At 42.2% G+C, this 17,585-nt stretch overlaps 2 protein-coding genes and 1 non-coding gene across 6 annotated transcripts in view; 1 reads left to right on the plus strand and 2 right to left on the minus strand.

Annotated features, from left to right (window-relative positions):
• Positions 1-9,227, minus strand: part of TCP1 (t-complex 1) — an 11,703-nt gene extending 2,476 nt beyond the window's left edge. The window contains exons 1-8 of the mRNA XM_053592247.1: positions 9,025-9,227; positions 7,713-7,798; positions 7,139-7,267; positions 6,287-6,384; positions 5,803-5,913; positions 5,306-5,487; positions 4,850-4,976; positions 286-461 (exon numbers count right to left, since the gene is read on the minus strand). Coding sequence (XP_053448222.1) covers positions 286-461; positions 4,850-4,976; positions 5,306-5,487; positions 5,803-5,913; positions 6,287-6,384; positions 7,139-7,267; positions 7,713-7,798; positions 9,025-9,088 — 973 coding nt within the window. The 5' untranslated portion in view covers positions 9,089-9,227. The remainder of the gene's footprint in view (positions 1-285; positions 462-4,849; positions 4,977-5,305; positions 5,488-5,802; positions 5,914-6,286; positions 6,385-7,138; positions 7,268-7,712; positions 7,799-9,024) is intronic.
• Positions 6,007-6,146, minus strand: LOC128587044 (small nucleolar RNA SNORA29). The gene has a single exon (XR_008380475.1). It is a non-coding gene; the product is annotated as a small nucleolar RNA SNORA29 (small nucleolar RNA).
• A 77-nt stretch (positions 9,228-9,304) lies between the features above and the next one.
• Positions 9,305-17,381, plus strand: MRPL18 (mitochondrial ribosomal protein L18). 4 transcript variants are annotated; one of them, XM_053592254.1, is made up of 4 exons: positions 9,305-9,426; positions 10,495-10,681; positions 15,019-15,250; positions 17,042-17,381. In XM_053592254.1, exons 2-4 carry the CDS (start codon positions 10,536-10,538, stop codon positions 17,111-17,113), a joined length of 450 nt encoding a protein of 149 aa, XP_053448229.1. In that variant the 5' UTR covers positions 9,305-9,426; positions 10,495-10,535; the 3' UTR covers positions 17,114-17,381. The 4 variants fall into 4 exon arrangements, with proteins under 4 accessions (XP_053448229.1, XP_053448228.1, XP_053448230.1 ...); XM_053592253.1 differs by lacking the exon at positions 9,305-9,426 and adding an exon at positions 9,527-9,630; XM_053592255.1 differs by lacking the exon at positions 9,305-9,426 and adding an exon at positions 9,991-10,188 and having other exon boundaries at positions 15,019-15,101; positions 17,042-17,109.
• Positions 17,382-17,585: the final 204 nt, after the last annotated feature.

Here is a 17,585-nt window from a genome sequence, read left to right on the forward strand (position 1 = left end):
CTGTTCTTTCATTTTAATATCCTTAGATTCAAAAACATTTATAAGAAATTACATAAGTTTAAGGTTTCATTAGGTATCAAGCAACTGTCTTTTATCCTAAGATGGAGCTATGTCATTTTTGAGGGAAACAATTCAGTTCATGAATTCCTAACAGCTCTGTAGCACAAAACATTAAGAGTATAAATTTTTTGAAGCTGTTTCATGTCAATAATCCAATGTAAAAAGACCTCTGGCATGATCACGTGTGACATAAGAATTTTATTTGAGAGCTAGTAGAAGACATACCTCCAGAAGCTTTAGCAATGCGTTTAAGGTCTCTTTTTAAAACTCTCCTAACTGCCATAGCGCCAGCCTCCACAAAATACTTCAGACACATATCATCAATTCCACCAGTGGTTAGAATAACATTGGCACCAGTTGCCAGGATCTTCTGAATTCTTTCCTTGGTGATATCTGATTCTCTGCAAAGTATTTTAGTAATCCAAAATTACTCTGTATTTTCAAAATAAAGCTATGAATTCCATTAAATAGTTATCACAAGATAATCATAAATTACATTTAACCTTTCTTTTCTATGACCAGAATTTAAATTAATCCAATTTATTGAAAAGGTCAAGGAATTAAAGCCACTTAACTCTCCCCAACCCCAGTTTGAGTTACTCATTAAGAACTGAGGGTGGGGGCGGCGCCTGTGGCTCAGTGAGTAGGACGCTGGCCCCATATGCCCAGGGTGGCAGGTTCAAACCCGGCCCCGGCCAAACTGCAACAAAAAATAAAAATAGCCGGGCGTTGTGGTGGGCGACTGTAGTCCCAGCTGCTCTGGAGGCTGAGGCAAGAGAATCGCATAAGCCCAGGAGTTAGAGGTTGCTATGAGCCGTGTGACATCATGGCACTCTACCCGAGGGCGGTACAGTGAGACTCTGTCTCTAAAAAAAAAAAAAAAGAAAAGAAATGAGGGTAGGCCAGGCGAGGTGGCTCACGCCTATAACCCTAGCACCCTGGGAGGCCCAGACAGGTGGACTGCCTGAGCTCACAGATTCGAGACCAGCCTCAGCAAAAGTGAGACCCCCATCTCTAAAAACAGCAAGTGCATTGTGGCGGGCACCTGAAGTCCCAGCTACTTGGGAAGGTGAGGCGAGAGAATCACTTGAGACCAAGAGTTTGAGGTTGCTGTGAGCTATGATGCCCCCTCACTCTACCAAGGGCAACAAAGCGAAACTGTCTCAAAAAAAAAAAAAAAGAAATGAGGTTAGTGGTTGGGTGCAGTGGCTCACGCTTATAATCCTAGCACTCTGGGAGGCCAAGGCAAGTAGACTGCCTAAACTCAGGAGTTTAAGACCAGCCTGAACAAGAGCAAGACCCTGTCTCCACCTTAAAAAAGAAAAAAAAAAAAAATAGCTGGATGTTGGGTGGTGCCTGTGGCTCAAAGGAGTAGGGCACCGGCCCCAGATGCTGGAAGTGGCGGGTTCAAACCCAGACCCGGCCAACAACAACAACAAAAAAAATAGTTGGGTGTGGTGGCAGGCACCTATAGTCCCAGCTACTTGGGATGCTGAGACAAGAGGATCACTTGAGCCCAAGGCTTTGAGGCTGCTGTGAGGTGTGATGCCATGATACTCTACCCGGGTCAACAGAGTGAGATGCTGTCCCAGAAAAAAAAAAAAATGAGGTTAGACTTTAACAAGTGCCCACCTTCAAGAATTTAGCAGGGCGAGGGATTACCAATTACACCACTCCACGGTAAGAATCAGCAAGGTGTTACGCAGAGATTAGCAGCACTTGAAAAGCATAAATCCAGGAATGGAGGTGGGATAAGGAATATGAGAGCCGTCCAGAGTTGAAACCGCAGAAGCAGACAGAATCAGAAAATGAAGAAAACTAGTGGGCCACATTGAAGAGTCTAGATGGCTTAGAACCTGAGTTATTTTTTTTGAGAGTGTCTCATTATGTCGCCCTTAGTAGAGTGCCGTGGGTTCACAGCTCACAGCAACCTCCAACACTTGGGCTTAAGCGATTCTCTTGCCTCAGCCTCCCAAGTAGCTGGAACTATAGGTGCCGCTACAAGGCCGGCTATTTTGTTGTTATTGCAGTTGTCATTGTTTTTTAGCTGGCTGAGTCAGGTTCAAACCCACTAGCCTCAGTGTATGTGGCTGGCACCCTATGCAAGCTATGGACGCCGCCCAAACCTTAGTTATTTTTAAGCTAGACCAATATTGTCAAATCTTTGTTTTCAAAAGGATCCCCTCATATCAACAGGGAAAATGCACTGGGAAGATGAATGGCTGAAGGCAAGGAGATGGCCTGTGTAATTGGGACATACAACCAGTGACTACTGGAGTCAAATAAATACCAACAGGTTGGGGGTCAGGGTGGAAAATCAGAGTTAAGTTTTGGGCAAGACTAAGTTTGAAGCTTCTGCTGCTATTCAGGTGATGCTGCCAGAAGTGGTCACTTATAGTATGGACAAATTACAAACAAATTATGGGGAAGAGATACAGATTTAAGAAAAGTCAATATATAACTGAAGCCATGTTGAACAGATAAGATCATTCTAAGGATTTTTGAAGTAAAACGAATTAAAGATCAAACTCAAAAGAAAACCCTCTATAAACAGGTACTGTGTGCCAGAAACTATACAAAAGAGTAGGATTACAGAGCCAAGGAAATCATTCTATCTTTACCTGTAGAACTCACAACCTGGCTATACAAACTTAACAGGACACTGGAAAGCACCACAAAGACTAAGACACGAAGGAGCATAATTTAGATGAAGGAAGAAGGAAAAGCTCCTCTGAGACTGACTAGCTCAGTTTGTCTGCAAGATGGGCAAGAAAACAGAAAGTTGGTAAATTAAATTTGAAGATGTGGGGTGGCAGAAAAAAATAATTTGTAGGCAGAAATTAAACTATCTTAGAGACAGATTAGAATGGCTATTAGGCAAGAAAAGAGGAATTAAGAAGATTTCCTAGTTTTTCTGCCTAAATGGAGAGGTCCTCATCATTAAGATGGTCAAAAGTGGATATGGGCTATTATCACGAATTAGTTCAGTTTTAGACATACTGATTTTGCTGAGATGCTTATGCAGCAATCAGACAGATGTATGCCTCCCTGAAAAGCATTTCAAAAAGTAGTCAAAGGCTTGCTAAAAGCCAAATAAAAGGAAGGCTGAAAAGTCTTCTAAATTTCACACTCATGGTCATTAGTGACCTAAAACAAGCAGTCCTGCAATGGAGAGCAGGGGAGACAAGGTGATGCGAAGAAAAGCACCCAGCAATAATTCTGAGCAGGCTTGGCGCCTGTGGCTCAAGCGGCTAAGGCACCAGCCATGTACACCTGAGCTGGCGGGTTCAAATCCAGCCCAGGCCCGCCAAACAACAATGATGGCTGCAACCAAAAAATAGCTGGGCGTTGTGGCGGGTGCCTGTGGTCCCAGCTACTTGGGAGGCAGAGACAGGAGACTCGCTTGAGCCCAGGAGTTGGAGGTTGCTGTGAGCTGCGATGCCATAGCACTCTACCCAGGGCGATAGCTTGAGGCTCTGTCTCAAAAAAAAAAATAAAAATAATAATTCTGAGCAAATCACTCTCATACCATCTGGTCATAAAGAGATGGGGAAGAATAGTGAGTAAGTAGAGCAGGATGTGTTAAGAGGCTTATCACTTAAGGGCAGGAGAGCTACAACTGGAATCTAGAAAAGAGAGGAGAGTTAGTCGAAGGTGCGAATGACAAAGATGTCAGTGGTAAGGCTCTAAGGCAATGGTTCTCAACCTTCCTAATGCCACGACCCTTTAAAGCAAAGGAAGACACTCTGAAACACTTATTGTAGAGAGCGCGTTTATGGAAGAAAGGACACTCTGTTATCAGGAAGGAAGGACAAAGAGAGTATCTCTTCAGATAGATTTAACAGATGATCCTAAAAGGAAAAAAAGGAAAAAGAAAAATAAATAAATAAAAGATGATCCTGACTTTTAGCAAAGATTTTTTGTAGGTCTGGTTTAACTGCCTTTTAAAACTGTTTACTATTTCAAGGAACTGTTAAAAATATTTGATATGGTTCAAGAAGGCAGTCAAAATCCTTTAGCAGAAGTCAAACTATCTTCAGGACCAGCACGGCAATCAATACCACCACCACCTGTACCCCCTAAACCCAGCATTACAGTCAATACTATATACTGCCAAGCTCTGTACTGCTTGAGCAAATTAGATTTCTGCCTTTTATACCTTTACTATCAATAGACTCATAAAAACTGAATTCCACCAAAAGGCCAATTTTCACCTAAGTTTTATCACTTTAAATCCCTCTTATAAAATCACCAGCACATGGGCGGCGCCTGTGGCTCAGTCGGTAAGGCGCCGGCCACATATACCGAGGGTGGCGGGTTCAAACCCGGCCCCAGCCAAACTGCAACCAAAAAATAGCCAGGCGTTGTGGCGGTGCCTGTAGTCCCAGCTACTCGGGAGGCTGAGGCAAGAGAATCGCTTAAACCCAGGAGTTGGAGGTTGCTGTGAGCTGTGTGTGGCCACGGCACTCTACCGAGGGCCATAAAGTGAGACTCTGTCTCTACAAAAAAACCACAAAAACACCAGCACACTAGTTTTTCTTGAAGTTTATGTAAAATAGTTTGATTTAGCTAAAAACGGTCAATTTTTAAAGTCCTTCAAGACACACTCAGAACCATCATCAAATAAATACCATATTCTGCTACCTAGTAGTTCTGGTAATTTACTCCGTTATACATTTATGAGATATAGCATGCCATGTGTTCTTTTTAGTTTACTACACCTTGTCAAACAGAAGGATAATTTACAAACACCCCTCTCAAAGGCTAAAAAAAAAATCTCTCAACGTACCTCTGTCTAATCTGGTCCAATTTTTCAGGGTCTGTAATAATCACCTGTACACCAAGTTTCATTTTTGTTTTCTGCAGGCTGAAGTCAAGGCAAGCAATTTTTGCATTAACTATTCTCTTGGGCATGCCTGTAATTGAACATAAATATTAACTTCCTTTATAATTAGCACAATAATGCTGTGTTTCATAAAATACAACTATCCTTAAAACCATAATAAAGACTAGCATAAAAATACTAAATTATATATGTAATACAAATTTAAACTATGACTTACTATATTTAACCTTAGAAAAAATAGCATTAAATGTACATTATTTCTTTCCATTTGCATTCACTCTAACATGTTACACACACATATGCTTTCAGCTACAAAAGGTACACTACATGCAACCCAAAGAAAGCTAGTTTTAACTTGTAGTTATCTTATTCTATAATCAAATCCTGAATGAACCTTACCCTGGGATCCCACCACACAGTTGAGCGCATAGCCATTGATCAGCATACTCTCCGTCTGACTTCTCCCGTGGGCTTTCAGAATATTAACAGAATTGACTGGATACCGAGGCTGGCCTCTTGTATCTGTGTATTTAACAGCAAGCACAGCGTCTACTACCATATTAGCAAAGAAATCATCATTTCTAAGTCAACAGTTAAGGATAATAATGACATGGAAGAGACAAAGGGTACACCTAAAATCAAGGATAATTTGAAGGAACTTTAATAGTTTCATTCATCAAAGAAATAAGTACTTTTTACGCCATCAGAATGTTAATTATCATTACCTTTTCACCCTAGAAAACCAGGCAATTCAACAGGCAATTCCAATATAGCATCATTTGCCTGCCTCTACTGCAATCATCAATTTGATTAAAATCGGTATTTTATATTTTATGCCATAAAAATAACAATATTTTTCAAAAAGCCTAAACTTTATTAGACCACCACAAGGATACATTCCAATGATTTTGGAAGACATTGATGTCTTAGCAGCATTAATCAGGCAATCTCTCCCAAGTTCATCTGTGTTAATAATTAGGTTTTCGCTAATATAACGCACTGCTTCCCTGTTTAAAAGAATGGGAGAAAAACACAAACTTGATATTCAAACTTTTTGCTTTTATCATGTTTAACACAGTGTCAAAGTGTCATAGGCAGTTAACTTTCTGTTCAGCCATTTCATATAGAAGGAGGACACTGAAAAACCCTCCTCCTTCAGATCATGGCAACTTTAATCTATCCCATAAGCATAGCCACTAAAATCTACCATTAGGAGAAAATGTGGTAGTCAAATGGGACAAGACACCAGCTTTAGGTTCTTACGTCAAATATTACTACTTACATACTAAAACACAATGTTTTCAAATAAAAATTTAATCATGAATCAAAACATCAATGAACTGTTAATCAAGTAAAAAAATTTCTCTGAAAGAATCTTACTTGCAAGCAAGTCGGTAGCCACTAATAACTGATGTGGGATGAATTTTCTGTTTGACAAGTTCATCTGCATTTTTAAGAAGTTCTGCAGCAATAATAACCTGTTGAGAAAACATTCATTGCTCTAAGTTTGCTTGACATTCAATACACTTTATGCATGTGTAAAAACATTAAAAACCATCAGATATTACTGACCAGAATGGTGATGAAAGAATAACTCATTATTAGAAACTGGAAAAATAAAATCTCACAAAGCACATTAAGTCCTTGCTGAACATCAATAGATTCTTGGAAACTTCAACTTCTTCAAGCAAAACATAGAGCAGAGCCTTGAATACCATTGTTATAATGTTGATGATAGAAAAAAAAAAAAAAGACTTTTTTTTTTTTTGGAGACAGCCTCATGCCATGTCCTGGGTAGGGTGCCGTGGCATCATCATAGCTCACAGCAACCTCCAACTCTCGGGCTCAAGTGATCCTCTTCCCCCAGTTTTTCTATTTTCAGGAGAGTCGGGTCTTGCTCTTGCTCAGGCTGGTCTCAAGATCCTGAACTCAAGCAATCCACCCACTTCAGCCTCCCAGAGTGCTAGGATTATAGGCATGAGCCGTCTCACTCCACCACAACCTTTTAATGTAGAAGACTTAAAACCCTGTCTGCTTCTTTTGGAGAAACTGAATTACTTTCTTATCCTTTCAATTTATCCCAAAATTGTTTGTCAGTATTTAAAATATAAAAAATATTTTTTCCCTAAACTAGTAAAACTTTTTCCTCTAGATAATTATAAACGTCAACTCCCTAAATTCTTTTTTTTTTTAATGGCCCTTCTGTACTCACTCTACCAAGTGAATACCTACCACTGAGGTAGTTCCATCTCCAACTTCTTTGTCTTGCAGATCAGCCAACTCACAAAGAACTTTGGCTGCAGGATGTTCTACCTCCAGTAATTTCAGTATGGTTGCACCATCATTAGTAATAGTTACATCCTAAGAAATTTGCAGGGAAAAAAAAATAATAAACTCACACAGAAATTAACACATGCCCATTATGATGCACATACTTTGGGGGGGGGGGCAGAGCTTCACTTTGTCACCCTCAGTAGAGTGCCATGGCATCACAGATCACAACAACCTCAGACTCTTGGGCTCAAGCGATTCTCTTATCTCAGCCTCCCAAGTAGCTGGCACCAGAGGTGCCCACTATGACCCTCCCCCCAACCCCCGCTATTTTTAGAGGTGAGGTCTTGCTCTTGCTCAGTTTGGTCCCCAACCTGTGAGCTCAGGCAATCCACCTGTCTCAGCTTCCCACAGTGGTAGGATTATTGGCAGGAGCCATGGCCTGTACATACATCTTTAATAAAAATGTCCAGGATAACACAGCAAAGTCTGTAAGATGTTTTTTGATTTGTGGCAACATAACAGGCGTACTTACACCAATATCATCCACCAACATTTTATCCAAGCCAACAGGACCAAGAGAACTTTTCACAATGTTAGCAATAGAAGCCGCAGCCATAACTGGAGATAATGAACAAAAAATAAGATCAGAAAAATCCACGACGCTAAAGGACAATCATTTCAGCCTGAAGAAAATGACTTCCAACTGCCCCTGAATTTTCCAAATCTACAAATATTCTAATAAATGTTTAAAAATCACCTATTCAAAATCTAATTGGGGAGAACTAGTAACATTCATCTTGAGTATGCTGTTCATCGCTATATAATTAAATAATCAGTGACTACAATTTCATGCTACACCACTTCATACTGGGGGGAAAAAATACATCAACCTTTTCTTTCACTTCAGGGTTTTCTTCATTGAGAATAATCTCTTTTAAATCAGACATGAAAAAACAATCCAACAGGTAAGGTGCTTTTATGTAAAACTGTTCAATTAAAAAAAAAATTTTAAGGTTCAAAACTAAGCTTGATAGCCATATACTTTGAGTAAATGCACTACCATTCACATTGTATTATAGAAAAGAGAAAAAAAAAAACTATGCTAACCCGTATTAATGTTTACGAAGGTAAATACATCCACTTGACATTTTACCAGATAATTTTACCACGAGACACCGTCAACGACAGGCGAGGTAACGATTGGATCTGGACATCTGAGCCCCCGACATCGACTACCATTGACAACTGACAGAGAATAATTCGCAAGTCACCTAAATTCTGTTGTCATTTCTTTTCTTTTTTTTTTTTATATTAAATCATAGCTGTGTACATCAATATGATCATGGGGCACCATACACTTGTTTCATGGAATATTTGACACATTTTCATCTCATTAGTTGACACAGCCCTCCTGGCATTAGCTGAATCTAGTCTTTCCCTGTAGTTAATGATCATAAAACGAAGCCCCGAAGTTGAGATAAACCTCCACCTAATTAGAATCTACACAAAAGGAACTTCCAGGCGTGGCTAGCACGTGTCAGTACCGAGCTTCAGCCTGGGCCCGGAGCGCTTTTCCAACTGCTGACCCCGGACACCCACGTCCACTCCCATCCCGAGCAGTCTTCAAAAACGTGCGGAGTTTTCGGGATTCTCCCCCTCCGCGGAAAGGGCGCTACGGCCCCGCCCCGCGAGAACTGCGGGTGGGTCGCAGCAGGCCGCGGGTCCCCGGGGACCCTTCCCGCAGGGGAAAAGAAAAGGTGCCACTGGCCGGCCGGCCGGCCGACCCGACAGAGAGCTCGGCGCGCACCGCCCGCGGCCCCGGCACAGGCCTCGCCCGCCCCTACCATTCTGGGAGCGGATTGCTTCCCCGGTGCTGCGGTCCCCGAAGACGGACAACGGCCCCTCCATCTTCGCGGCAGGTTTGCGACGAAGTCTACCCAGACCGCGGATAACCACTAGCTTGCTTTCTCAGCCAAGCGGCGGCCGCAACAGCTGAGACGACAATGTGGAGCAGTCCGAGGGACGCCGCGGCGGCTTCTGGGTAACACCGCCCCGCCCGCTGCTCCACTTCCGGGGCCCGACCGCGAGGCCTGGCGGGAAAAAAGCAAAAGGCGGGGGAAGAAGGAGAGAGACGAAAATATGCCGGAAATGAGGGACCAGAAAAGGGCTGGCTCTGACCAATTAGAGAGCGAATGAGAAGGGCGCGAAAGCGGAGAACGGAAGCCAGGATATCCGACTTCTGGGAGGTAGGAAGTGCTCGGCTGAACTGTCTCCCGGCGCAGGCGCGTTCGGACATTCTAGTGCCTTCTAGAAAAGGTGGTCGGAAGGGCGGAGCCTGGAGTTGGAAGTGTAACAAGAGAGGGCGGGGTGAGCTGGGTTTTAGCGAGTCTCGCGTTTTATCTGCCTCCTTCTCCTTGCTCAGAGGCGCTTTTTCGGGGCTCATGGCGCAGGTCAGCTAGCTTTGTTCAAGAGATCACGTGTGCAGATTGCGGGGTCTGAACCTGGGTGGGATGGTGCGGTTTTCCCGTGGGCCTTTTTGGTTTGAGGAAAATAACCGCCCCCAGCTCCGCCTCGTTTCTTCCAGTGCTCAGTTGCGGTGTGTGGCCTCACGGTGATTATTAGTAAGCCCTGCAACTAGAGGCCCCAAAGGTGGTAACGTACAAAGCGTTTCCCAACACGAACGAGATCCGGCCTGATGCCCCAGGCCCGGGGCCAGGGCGTTGCTAAGGGGGTTGGAGGGCTCTGAGGCCTGCGTGCCCTTTGGCGCAAGCGGTGATTGGTGGAGGCATTAACAGATTGCTCGCTCGGCCACTCAGCGGCGTTGAGCTTATTAGTTCCGGGTCGAGAGCGGTTTTTCCGAGGAACATTTGTTTCCCTAACTTAACATGGCTGCGCCCGGTAGCCCCTGAGGTGCCGGTGAGCAAAAGGAGGTGACTCTGTCCGAGATCGTCTAGCGATGGCGCTTCAGTCGCAGTTCTGCAAGTTGTTGTCGATTTGCAGGAACCCCGGTAATTAAAGTTGCTCCACTTCCGTCGGTTTACTCCCCAGGGCATGCACAATAAAAGTTGATGTGCCAGTCCTATTTTATAGTCTACGTCCCCTACCGAAAAATAAACGCGCTAACAGCGCTGTGATGATGGTCGGTCGTCAAGGACCAGAGTCAGTGACGACTACTCCCTGCGGGAAAGCAGATATATCGTCCTCCTTCCAGGGTCCGAAGGCCAGGGACGTGCATGGGGACAGGTTAGCGAATGTGTCTGTTCTGTCCGTATTAGTCATTTTTAAAGATCCATGTGGTCGTTTCTATTTCTTAGAGTATAGGTTGGCAGCCCTCTCAACCAGTTCTAAGCCGACAATGAAACCTGAAGTGGACCTTCAGGACAATGAAGCTGTCGCCCCAGAGTTCACCAACCGGAACCCCCGGAATCTGGAGCTCTTAGCTGTAGCCAGGAAGGAGCGGGGTTGGAGAACAGTGTGGCCCTCCCGTGAGTTCTGGCACAGGTAATTAAGTCCCTTTGTGATTGATAACAGAGCAGTGCACGGAACTCTACAGATTGTCGTTAACTCGTTTAGCCGACGTGCCAGACGCTTTGCTCTAGGGAAGCCGACTTCTTGTGGGTAGAAGCAGCGTTAGCGAAGGGGCTGGAACAAATAGGTGTCATGGAGGAAGTTTAAAGATGATGTTAGGAGAGGGAACCAAGTGCCTAGGAAAAGCTGAGATCTGAAAAGTAGGAAGCCAAGTCATCTGCCAGAAAGAGCTTTCCTATCAGGGGGAACAGCTGGCGTGGGAATGAGCTTGGTATGTTTGAGGAACGCAAAGGCCCGTGTATCTGAAGCCCACTGAGCAAAGGGATGAGTGGCCTAAGATAAAAGTGGAGGGGCAAAATCATTAGCTTTGTAAATCAAGATGAGCTTTTGAGATTTTATTTCACTGCAGTTGAAACTGAGAGGATTTAAAGTTCCAGACTAATCTGGTTTCTAAAAATCCTTCTGCCTCTTAGGGAGAATAAATTTTTTTTTTTTTTTTTGGGAGAATAAATTTTTAAGGAGGCAGGAGTAAAAGGAAGACCTGACCAGTTAAGAATCTATTACAGACATAAAATGCTTTGTTAAAAAGATGGTGTTTAGGAGACAGTTTATATTTGCCAGGAATTATGCTGTTTGTTTACAGGTATTTTCTTATTTAATCCTTAAACCTACTTTATGAAGCAGGTACAATAATTTCTGCCATTCTACAGCAGCAGGGAAGTTAAGGCTTAGGGGAAGACAGGGTTAGTAAATGCCCCAGCTAAGATTCAAACATGTATTATCTGATCTCAGAGCCAGGATACTAAATTACTACAGTGCTGCAGCATGTAGATGTTCATCTTTTGCTTATCTGCTTGGTGAGGAGTTGTTGGAATATTTCTAAAGGACTATATTAAGATATAAAAGCAAGTTGGAGGTGATAATCTTGTGAGGTATTTATTCAACAAGCATTGGACTTACATTACTTGCTAGGCATTATGCAGGAAATGTAAAGATGAAATAGGCATCATTCATGTCGCCAAAAGTCTTAACAGTTTCTTAGTGCAAGATGGAACAGGTATAACATTGTAGTTGCTGTGATATCTGTGTACTTACAAGTATATAGGAAGGAGTTAAAGGGAGTGGGTAGCTCAACTGTGAAACAATCTGGATCTTAAATCTAAAATAATCTTTTGAAACACCAAACCTATTACTTGCGGTTAATATTTAGATCATTTAAAGAATTAGAGACCTATTTTCTCATTTTTTCCCTGTCTGCCCTATTCACCACGTCATCAGAGAATTTTAGACTGTTAAGAGTAGGAAATTACTTTAAAGATAATAAATCATGCCCCTTCTTAAAACATGGTTTAAGACAAGGGTCAGTATGGGCCTAAGTTAGCTTGTGAACTAAAAAATTGTTCTTATATGTTTTAAAAAAGTTGAAAAACTCAAAATAATATTTTGTGATATGTGAAATAGAACCCACATTGCCAAATCTAATGTTTTTCTATTTTTCTTTTACATTGAGAATTCTAGTGAGACTCTTCTAATTTGGGTGTTTTGAGCGTAAATTTAAAGTATTTTATGTACATGTGTATGTTAAAAAATCTAAAAGAGAGTATAGTTTCTCTTTTTTTTTCTGTGAGACAGTCTCACTATGTCACCCTCAGTAGAGTGCTGTGACGTCACAGCTTATAGCAACCGCAGACTCTTTGACCTTAAGTGATTCTCTTGCCTCAGCCTCCCAAATAGCTAGGACTACAGGCACCCACCACAATGCCAGGCCTTTTTTGTTGTTGTAGTTGTCATTTCGTTTAGCAGACCCAGGCTGGGTTCGAACATGCCAGCCCTGGTGTATGTGGCCGGTGCCCTAACCACAGAAATACAGGCGCCAAGCCGGGAGTATAGTTTCTTGCGTATCCTTCTAGAAATAGTCTACGTCTATGTATATGAGCATACACTTGTATTTTTTTCTTTTTCTGAGACAGTCTCACTATGTTGCCCTTGGTAGAGTGCTGTGGCGGCATAGTTCACAGCAACCTCAAACTTTTGGGCTTAAGCAATTCTCTTGCCTCAGCCTCCCAAGTAGCTGAGACTACAGGTGCCTGCCACAACGCCCGGCTATTTTTTTTGGGGGGGGGGGGGGGTTGCAGTTCTTTAGCTGGCTCAGGCCGGGTTCTAACCTGCCACCCTTAGTGTATGTGGCTAGCGCTGAGCCAGACTTGTATTTTTTTAAGTCATAAATCTTAGCATACCACAAGGACTTTTCTGCATCTTGCTTCATCACTCCCCCTCTACTCCACCAAGCACACACTTAACCAGACAAGTAAATCTTGGAAAGCCTTCATGGTTTGGCTCTGGAGCCATACCCTGAAACTTAAACCTTGGCTCCATCATTTACTAGCTGTAATCTTTCTCAAGTTACTTAGCTGTCGTTTTTGGCAGCTTTAAAAAAAAAAATGGAAATGATAATAGTTTTATTTTGAGACATGAGCTGTATCTATAAACAGTTAGAACAGGCCTGTCATATAGTTAGTGCTTAGTAAATGTTACCTAGCATTATCATCATGACGCACTATTTCATCCTTTTATTAGCTGTATAGAATACAATTCCATGGATATTTTACTAAAGTAGTTTCTTATTGATGATTATCCTTTATGATTACAGTGTTGGGATGAAGTATCTTGTTCACGCATTTTATCATTTGAGATTAGACATCTTTTCGTGGGTTTAAGAGTCATTAATATTTTTTTTCCCTGTGAATAGTCTTCAAATACTTTGGCCATTAAGTTATTGGTCCTTGCTTATTGGTTATAGGAGGCATTTTACATATTATATAAATCAGCCTTTTTTTTTTGAGCAAAGTGTCACCAAGGCTGGTGTGATTGATCATAGCTCACTGCAGCCTCACTACTAGCCTCAAGTGATCTTCCTGTCTTGGCCTCCTGAATATCTGGGACCACTGTGTGTGACCACACATAGCTAATTTTTACTTTTTTTTTGTAGAGATGGGATCTTGCTGTGTTGTCTGGGCTAATCTCCAACATTTGGGCTCAGTAATCCCCCTGCCTTGGCCTCTCAGAGTGCTGGGATTATAGCCATGAGCCACTAGGCCCAGCCTAAATCAGTCCTTTGAACAATGTATAAGTTTTAAATATTTTTTCTGGTTTTTGACTTCCTTTTACTACTTTTTTAACCACGTAGAAAAATATCCACTTTTCCTTTATAAAAACCATATGACATGGCTTGATACCACATTTAAATAGGCTTACCTTACTTTGAGATTATACAAAAGTTCTCCCATGTTCCAGTATTCTTTTTTTTCTTTTTAGAGACAGAGTCTCACTTTATAGCCCTCAGTAGAGTGCTGTGCCATCATAGCTCACAGCAACATCAAACTCTTGGGCTTAAGCAATTCTCTTACCTCACCCTCCTGAGTAGCTGGGACTACAGGCGTCTGCCATAAGGCACGGCTCTTTTTGTTGTTGTTGTTGTTGTCGTTGTTATCATTGTTTAGCAGGCCCGGACCTGGTTCGAACCCATCAGCCCTGGGTGTATGTGGCCGGTGCCCTAACCACTGAAGTACAGGCACCAAGCCTAGTATTCTTTTTTTTTTTTTTTTGTAGAGACAGAGTCTCACTTTGCTGCCCGTAGAGTGCCATGATGTCACACGGCTCACAGCAACCTCCAGCTTTTGGGCTTACGTGATTCTCTTGCCTCAGCCTCCTGAGCAGCTGGGACTACTGGCGCCTACCACAACGCCCAGCTATTTTTTTTTTTGGTTGCAGTTTGGCCGGGGCCGGGTTTGAACCTGCCACCCTTGGCATATGGGGCCGGCGCCCTACTCACTGAGCCACAGGCGCCACCCAAGCCTAGTATTCTTATAATTTCAGATTTTACACTGAAGTTTTTGCTCCATTTTACATTTATTTTAGTGTTTGCTGGAAAATAAAAGCTTAGAGTAAATATATCCTCATACAGTGGACCATCAGCAACTTAGCTCTGCCTCTTTAAACACATTTACTTCAAAAATGCCTTTTTGAAGGCATGTGTAGAAATGTGTAGAAATAAAACTCACCTCTTCAAAAATGATAAATTTCTCCTTGACACTTGCGATTAAGTGGAAATACTTTATTTATTGTAATTGAAGGTACTCTTGTAAAGAAAAATATTTTCCCAAGCAAAATCCACATTAAATATGTTGAAGTAAATCATCCCAGTGCTGAAATCTTGAGAAATATTTAGGCAAATGCCTAAAGTATTCACTGAAGTAACTTAACTTTAGGATAGATAGATTCTTTTGTCATTTTATCTTCTCTCACCCCAGGTTGCGAGTTATAAGGACTCAGCATCATATAGAAGCATTTGTTGAGCATCAGAGTGGCCAGGTTGCGGTTTCGGCGTCCACTCGTGAATGGGCTATTAAGAAGCACCTTTACAGTACCAGAAATGTGGTGGCTTGTGAGAGTGTAGGACGAGTGCTGGCACAGAGATGCTTAGAGGCAGGAATCAACTTCATGGTCTATCAGCCGACCCCTTGGGAAGCAGCCTCAGACTCGGTATTTTTGTTTTCATGTACTTATTTTAAAGATACTGTGTTAATTTTGTTAAGTATCGACATAATAACAGCTTCCATTTACCCAGTGCTTTCTGCGTATCAGACCTTTTGGTGACAGCATTGCCTCCTTCAGTCCTCACATAAATCCACAAGGGACCGTGTCTATGTTCTATACATCAGTATTTTCCAACCTTTTTTATCTCATGGCACACTTGAACCTATAGTAAAACTTCCGAGGCACAATTAAATTATGTTGATAAAAAAAAAAAAGAAGAGTATTGGCTGGGTGCTGTGGCTCACACCTGTAATCCCAGGACTTTGGGAGGCTGAGGCGGGTGGGTTGCTTGAGCTCAGGAGTTCAAGACCAGCCTGAGCTAAAGTGAGACTCCGTGTCTAAAACTAGCTGGAGGTTGTGGCAGGCACCTGTAGTCCTAGCTACTCATGGGACTGAGGCAAGAGGATTACTTGAACCCACAAGTTTGAGAATGTTGTGGGCTACAATGCCACAGCACTGTGTCAAGGGTGACTAAGTGAGACCTTTTTTTGCAGTTTTTGTACGGGGCTGGGCCTGAACCCGCCTCCTCTGGCATATGGGGCCAGTGCCCTACTCCTTTGAGCCACAGGTGCCACCCTAAGTGAGACTTTTTTTAAAAAGTGGGCCAGGCACAGTGCCTCATGCCTGTAATCCTAGTGTTCTGGGAGGCCAAGGAAGGTGGATTGCCTAAGGTCACAGGTTTGAGACCAGCCTGAGCAAGAGCAAGACCCTGTCTCTAAAAGTAACCGAGCATTGTGGTGGGCCTATAATCCCAGCTACTTGGTAGGCTGACAGAAGAGAATCACTTGAGCCCAAGAGTTTGAGGTTGCCGTGAGCTTTGTCACCATGATACTTAACTGTGTTTTGAACATCTTTTTCATCTTTTGAAAATAATTAATAATCTTTAAAAATTTTTATAGCATGGCACATTGGTTGAAAATCACTGCTATATATCAATAAACTGAGACTGACTCACCTGGAATTAGTTTATGATGAATTTCAAACAGGTTGACTGATTCTATATTCTGTGATGTCAGCCACTGTACTTCATATCTTGATATAATATTTTTGTATAATTTATATAAAATTTTATATATTTTAAAGTTCTGCTGATACTTGATACCACATTTCCTTTTTTCTTACCTATGTCATTATTAAAATCACTTTTTGAGGCTCAGCGCCCATAGCTCAGGGGTTAGGGTGCAGGCCTGCAAAACAACAATGACAACTGCAACAAAAAAAATAGCCGGGGGGGAGGGGGAGGCACCATATACCAAAGGTGGCAGGTTCAAACCCAGCCCTGGCCAAAAACTGCAAAAAAAAAAAAAAAAAAACAATAGCCGGATGTTGTGGTAGGCACCTATAGGCCCAATTGCTTGGGAGGCTGAAGCAAGTTATAAAATATATGCCCAAGAGTTTGAGGTTGCCGTGAGCTGAGATACCACGGCACTCTACTGAGGGTGACATAGTGAGACTCTGTCTCAAAAAAAAAAAATAGGAGTGGTGCTTGTGGCTCAAAGTAGGGCACTGGCCCCATATACAAGAGGTGGTGGGTTCAAACCTGACCCTGGCCAAAAACTGCAAAAAAAATAATAATAATAGTAAAAAACAAAATCACTTTCTGAGAAACCAATGTAAGCTGGGAAGTTAGCAAGAACAAATGAGCTTATTTTTCCTGTCTCTTGGAAAGCGAACTATTTTGAGCTTCTTTGTAGTATTGATGTAACCTTTTCTTTTTTTTTCTGATCTTCAAACCAGATAAGACGACTAAAGAGTGCCATGACAAAAGGTGGTGTGGCTCTACAGGAACCTCGGAGAATCTATGAATAAATTAGAAGCATTGTTTGGAATGTGATGAAACTTAATCAGCTGTGACAGCCACCAAAAGAGCATCCAGAAGACAACCAACTTGGCAGTTTATAGCAATAACATCACAGTGGGACAATATTTATAGTTAAAATCATAACCTCTTCCCCTTGTATGTATTTTTTTTTTAAATCAAGGATTAAATTCTTCCCCTCTTTTGGACATGAGAGAAGCATCTATGAAAAGCAGTTCCAAATTATAATAAGTTGCAAAATAAAGGCTTATTATGAACTCTTATTTTCTTTGCTTTCTTCCTTTTTTTTTTTTAAACAGTCTCACTATGTTGCCCTGGTAAGAGTGCTGTGGTGTCACAACTCACAGCAACCTCAAACTTTTGGGCTTAAGTGATTCTCTTGCCTCAGCCTCCCAAGTAGTTGGGACTACAGGCGCCTGCCACAACACCTGGCTATTTTTTGGTTGTGGTTGTCATTGTTTG

Source organism: Nycticebus coucang, chromosome 5 (assembly GCF_027406575.1).
Source record: "Nycticebus coucang isolate mNycCou1 chromosome 5, mNycCou1.pri, whole genome shotgun sequence".
Taxonomy (NCBI): Eukaryota; Metazoa; Chordata; class Mammalia; order Primates; family Lorisidae; genus Nycticebus; species Nycticebus coucang.